The sequence below is a fragment of the Glycine max genome, chromosome 6 (genome assembly GCF_000004515.6).
Source record: "Glycine max cultivar Williams 82 chromosome 6, Glycine_max_v4.0, whole genome shotgun sequence".
Taxonomy (NCBI): domain Eukaryota; kingdom Viridiplantae; phylum Streptophyta; class Magnoliopsida; order Fabales; family Fabaceae; genus Glycine; species Glycine max.
This window is the reverse complement of record NC_038242.2, coordinates 17,171,310-17,177,984: the sequence shown is the minus strand read 5'-3', so window position 1 is coordinate 17,177,984 and position 6,675 is coordinate 17,171,310. Positions and strand designations below refer to the sequence as shown.

The following is a 6,675-nucleotide window of genomic DNA, read 5'->3' as shown; positions in this document are numbered from 1 at the left end:
TTATTCTTTTTATTCCCTTCTTCCATCCCTTCTCCTCCACCAATTCTTATACCCCTATTTCAGTGTAAGACCATCATTGATCATAAGAGGCTAAACCCCTAGTTAGGGCCTGACAGGCCTAAAAAACCAAGAGATGTATGATGTACTCCATATTTATCAATGCAACAGGTGTTTTCTATCCTATTGTCTTTTCTTATTTATATTTCATGCATTACTCATCTTTACATTATGTTAGGGGTTAGATGTTCGACAGAAGGTAACTCTTAATAAAAGTATAAAGAAAATATGCATGTATCAGTTTTAGGGGTTAGACGTTCGACAGAGAATAACTTCTAATAGAACAAAAAGAAAAGATATCATAATGAAATCATTGTTAGACATAGAATGATAACATTATGGCCATGCATTAAAGCACGCATCTAGAATCAAAACTTCATGCATTTTATCTATTAAATCTTTGCAAAGGCATTTGGGAGATAGGTAGGTAAAATAGGCTTGTCATCGTAAGGCATCAGGTGCAAGTAATTGAATAGATGTGGGTAGGATAAATTCACCTAATTGATAAAGAAAAATCCAAAAATCATACATCTTAGGCAAACAAGACATGTTAGGTCCTAACATTCTCATTCTATTGAATTCTCTAATTAATTATTTTACTTTCTATTATTTTCTCTACCATTAGTTGTTATCTATTACTATTCTTTTACTTATTTTACACCACTCTTTATTTCTTCCCTTATGAATTGAAAATTATACAATAAAAGTACAAAATAAAATTCTTGTGGAGTTAGACACTCGAATTTTCGAGTTTTATTACTTAAACATTTGATGCACTTACCAAACGAGTTACCAGTTGCTTTCTTTTGTTGTCATTGTCATAGGTAAAACCCTAGCAGAGGATCGTTGTGCCGTGAAATAATAACCGTTTTAAATTCTATTCAATTGCTTATCTCCAAAGATACTTTCAATGAGTATTTAGACATTAATAGCTAGCCCCAAATTTTTAAACAGTAATACATGTGTGGGCGTATGCGAGTGTATATGTGTACATGTGTGCTAGCCTCAAATTCTTAAACAAGTATTCATAATATATATTGTATATTAAGTTAGAATATGAAGCCGTGTGTATGTGTGTTCACACACATGTGCATGTGTTATGTGTTATGTGTTATGCGTTATGTGTATGTACGTGTATATAAACAAGAAAGCATGCGTGATAGTGTACGAAGTTGTTATATTCTTAAACAGTACATATTCATAAGACATATTATATATTTAGTTAAAATTAGACAAGTTGTTATATTCTTTAATATGTTTATATATTTTCATTTGAAAAGTAATAAAAAAATAATAGTAATTCTTTTCTCTATATATCAAAAAGTGGTAAAAAGATAATTCCCACTGCTCTTACAATTCATTAAATAGTTTCCTTAATTCTTTCATAAAAAATTTAACTAGTTGTTAATTTTTTTAATATTAAGCATATATTGTTTTGTTTAATTTGTAAAGGAATATTAAAAAGAAATTACAATAAGATATAGCAAAACCCATGCTAAAAAGTAAAAACACAACATATATTCAACTCCAGTTATTATGGTAGATAAGATAAGCTAACATAATCGTAGTTAATTATAGATGTACTTGTAATGTACACTTTGCTTGTATTGAGGGAGTTACCTTCCTACTGGGGGGCCTAGAAAAGTAGTTCAATTTTGCAAGAACTCTAATAAAGTTTAATTCACACACGCACGCATACTCTTATTTTTTTTTTTCAAAGACCCTTTGTGGTTGATTTGGTTACATGAATTTTGTTCCGACCTCAAGTCCGCTACATCGTTAGGATCGTCAATTAGAACAACCCTTCTGTACTTTCCTCGAGTGACATGTTCATTAGATCTTCATTGCATTGAGGTGCAGCATCATCAAAGAGCCAATTCTCCAGCAACATGAGAGGGACTTGTGTCTCTTGAGGCTCTTGGTACTGTGGCTTGCTCTCACCCAAGTTGGTGTTTTCTTCAGATTGAGAAGAGCGTTCAGAGTTGAAGCTCCACAAGGAGTCAAGGGCATACTCCTGTGTGCATGTGATTGTGCTTTGTGTTCCCTCACTAGAACTAGACCCTGTGGTTATTACCATGTTATTATTGCTGAAGGGTTTTGTCTCCATTGTTGTTGTCGTCGTGGTCGTCATATTTGGTGATTTCTTCATCCAATTCTCCAACAATCTGGCTATGTTTTCTGTGCTTGATGCATACAAGGATGTTGTTTGGTTTGGTGTTGTTGTTGTTGTGGGGTGGTGGTGTGAAGAAGTGGAGGGTAATTTGGTCTCTGGGAAAATTTGGGTTGGTTTGTCAAGAGATAGGGCCTCACATAAGGCTTGTTTGGCCATGTGGATATCTGTTTGAAGTCTTCTTTCCCATTGACCCTTTATTTGTGAATTGTTAGAAGAGTTTGATTTGTCATCATTATTATCATCATCACTACCACCCCCAATTTGCATCTTCTTCAGCTTCTTCTTCAAATGGGTGTTCCAATAGTTCTTTATGTCATTGTCTGTCCTTTGTGGAAGGTAGGAAGCTATAGCAGCCCATCTGCACCCATTTACACACGTCACAAACTTCATCAACAACATCGATTATTATCAAATTAAACCAAACAAACAGATCCTAAATTTTTATTTTTTTTTCCATTTTATACACACAATTCATTTATTTGTAAATTTAATGAATCAAAACTCAAAAATCAAAAGCTTTTACATTATTAGAAACTGACTTGTATACCCTTAAATTTTTCTAGAGCAAACATCGTACCCCTGAATAATTTAGGCTTTAAGATAACAAATTAAATATATTTGGACAAGGTGGTACCTGTTACCCAAAAGAGCTTGGAGGTGGATTATCATTTTCTCTTCATGATCGGTGAAATTGCCTCGTTTGATACCAGGTCGGAGATAGTTGGTCCATCTGAGTCTGCAGCTTTTGCTGCATCTCATCAAACCTGAAAAACCAAAAAACAAAATTAATGGAATCATATACTACATCATACATACATGTACTGTCCCTCACCGATTTATTAAACAATTAATAAACGGTGCCCAGCTGCACAAAATTATGAAAAACCCAACAAATAAATGAAGAAATTAAATCAAAACCATATGTTAAATTTAAGGTTGAATTTTTATTACCTGTGTTACTGGGAACCGATCTCCAATTTCCGGGTCCATGTTCTTGAATGTAAGAGACCAAGATGATGTCTTCCTCAGGAGTCCAAGGCCCTTTCTTAATCCCAATTTTATCACAGCAAGGTGGTCTTCCCATTTTGTACACCCCAAAATAAAAATAAAATAAAAATGGTATATCTAAGCCAGTTATAGCTATTAGCTATAGCAACTTAATTCTATAATTTCTCTTTTGTTTTTCTTCTTCTGGGTTGAAGAGATTTGATCCCTTTGGGCTCCTCAATTGAGAGAATTATGATGATGCAGAGACAAGGTTCTGCAACTGGGGCTATGTTGTCTATTTTCCATGAGGCAGATACATATATATAGAGAGAGAAGAGAATTAGAGGAAATAGAAGATTAATGGTTGATTCGCTGACTAGCTAGAGAGAAAAAATGAGGTAAGTAAATGAAGAAAGAAAGAAAAAAAAAAAAAAGGAGTCAAAACAGACAAGAAAGGCATTTACTCGTGCATTGCAAAAAGTCAGCTATGCGTCCACCCCTTCACTCTCTTTCTACATTAACCTTTCACACAAATCCGTGCTGCAGCATTCATTATTGTTATTATGGGAACAGTGGAAACACCCAGAAGCAAAGCAAATCCCGGAGGAAAAATAGGTGTTTTACAATCCAAAAACAAAAAGTCTTTGAAATAATTTTAGTAGTTAATGTTACTGTAAAGTCTGTATTTTTTTAAATATAATTTTTAGTTCTTATAATTAAAAAAAAAATTTTGTCATTGCAAAATTATATTTTTTGTTGTACTTGCAAATTTTTTTTTATTTTTCTTCCTTATAAAATTTAGTAGCATTTTTTTAATATTTAAAATATTATCTAATGCGCTCTAAGGAAAAAAAAAATAAAATATACATAATTTGCATTTATATGGAATAAAAGTAAAAAAATAATTTTGCAAGAATAAAAAATAAAAAAATATTAAATTATAAGAATTAAAAATATATTTAAATTTTTTTCAAGCTATTTATATGAAAGAGCCTATGCCAAAAGTGATGATTCATCTTAATCTTAACACACACAATGTGAATATTGTTTTTTCTAACACGAATTATTCCATATTTAATAATCAACAAGATTTTAATCGTAAACTACTTGATCATCCGATATATTATTTAATTTTAATTAATTATGAAAATTATCAAAATAAAGCTATAGTTATTAAAATAACGACATTCTTGTATTAATTATTCTACTTTCTTTTCTTTGTATTTCTTTTAAAAAATAATGTTAAATGTATTTAACTTTTCATTTTATGTTTTTTTTTTATGAAATAGTAAAAATTTGTAAGAAACTTTAGCCATTTCCTTAAGATAAAATGGAGTAATAACAATTACAGTATATTACCTCGTTTCTTTTTTTAATTGTGTAATTTTTTTATAAGTTTTTTTCTATATTTATCTATTGCTAAGATCACATTAATTATTATTTTATTAATTAAATTTTCACTTATCTCATAATCTTTAATTAGTTTATTCATGTATTTATTGTAGAGTGGAAGGAAAAAGAAGTAAAAATAAAAAACTTCACAGCTATTTTATTAAAATTAAAAAAATTATTATATTTTTTAATTTTTACAAAATAACCTTAAAAGACAAATAAAAAAGAACAGAGAAAGTATTATAAATATATATCTTTTATTATATTGAGAGATGTCTTAACTCTTAACATATGATAGAAATTAGAAGTATGTTTTATGAGAAATAATTCTATTTTAAGATATTAAAAACTTAATAGATATATAAAGTTTACTAAAAATTATACAAACATATATATTCAAAATATTATTAGATAGAGTATAAAGTAATAGATTTTTTATTAAAAAATATTTTTGTTGTTGATTAATACCCCAAAAACACGAATTACCTTTCATCGTATGAATGAGGGTGCATAAAATTTTCTTTTTTCTCCGCGGAATAGTGTCGCTGTTGGAATCTAATAATATGGGCTTTTGGATATAACAAGTTGTTTTCAACGTAATTAAACCTCAGGCCTTGTGATGTGTGCTTGATCATCGTGTGGTTCACAAGTTTTTCAAGAACACAGGCTTTTCAACTTCACCTTATTATCACCGGTCGGCATAATAAAGAAAGACGAGTGAGTATAATATTGTAATTTAATTTACAAGTATTTTTTTTAAAATCTTTTCTCTTTAAAAAAATCTTTTAATGTCATTTTATATATTATAAAATTTTAATAATGTGAACTTGTTTGCTATTAATAAGTAGTAGTTAATATTAAAAAAATTTGTTGCTGACATGTGGCACTTTTCAGACAAGAAATACGACTTCCCGGAACCTTGTCGGCTATTAATTTAAGTGAAGAATAGTGATTATTTTTCATATTTCTTTTTTATGTACTCGCTTTGTATTTAGCTTTTTTTCTCTCTCTTTTTTTTACACATGAAAGGTCTCATCATTAGTTTACATTTTAACGGCAATTGGTGAAAATGGGGGCTGATGGTTTTCATTTAGTGAGTAATTTAGTTCTGATATTTTTAGAACAATTTATTTATTTTTATACCTCATAACAATTCATTTATATTTGTTTGACATGATAAAAATATTGACCTTTTTTTCTTAATAATATTTAAAATGCTTGGTTAAAAAAACGTTTGTGTTATTAATATGTTAATAAACATTAAATGTATTCCGTCCAAAAGAAATAAACATTAAGTATATTTTAATATAAAGATAGATTTTCTTAAATGCTTGTAGTAATTACATCAAATAAAATATTGGTTTAATTTTAGAGTAATAAAAAATAATAGCATCTTCCGTAATAAAAAAATAATAAGAGCATCCTGGAGATTGACAAAATTACTGTACAACAGTCATTTTAGCTTCCGTCAACAATAAATACCACCATAATATTTAATGAAAAAATGATTTATGCTGTTAAAAATTAACCATATTTAATTATATTAATTTTAATTGAAAATATTTTTTTTTTACTTATCTTTTATTGAAACTTGGTACTCCCTCTATTTTAAAATAATGTTCTTTTTAGCTTTTTATTTTTTTCCAAAATAATACTAGTTCTTTTAGCTTTTTCAAACTATTTTTTCCAACAATACCTAGACAAAATTAAAATGATCAATTAATACTTACATTGAAAAGAGACATTTGTCATAAAAATAAGTTGATGAATAGTAAAATGTATTGTTATTGATAGTTAGTTAAAAAGTTAAGATATGTTTATCTAAATTTATATTAATTAGATGCTTTTTAATCCGTGTGAGGCAGTCTTAAAAGATCATTATTTTAGAATGAAAGGAGTATTACGTATTAAGAATGAAAAAAAAAGTTATTAAATCTAAATTTTCAATTAAATAAATGATATTTTAGAGATAAATTATTAAATCAGATAACATTAATTGAAAATTTTCTTATATATATATCAGATCCATAAAAATATTTTTTATTTATATTTGAGAGCAAAATATT

The 6,675-nt window shown here is 28.4% G+C and overlaps 1 protein-coding gene across 1 annotated transcript; it reads right to left on the bottom strand.

Annotated features, from left to right (window-relative positions):
* Positions 1-1,606: 1,606 nt before the first annotated feature.
* Positions 1,607-3,789, bottom strand: LOC100794319 (myb-related protein 306). The gene is made up of 3 exons (XM_003527031.5): positions 3,182-3,789; positions 2,865-2,994; positions 1,607-2,588 (listed from the first exon to the last, which is right to left on the bottom strand). The coding sequence occupies exons 1-3, from the start codon at positions 3,312-3,314 to the stop codon at positions 1,850-1,852; spliced, it is 1,002 nt and encodes a 333-aa protein (XP_003527079.1). The 5' UTR covers positions 3,315-3,789; the 3' UTR covers positions 1,607-1,849.
* Positions 3,790-6,675: the final 2,886 nt, after the last annotated feature.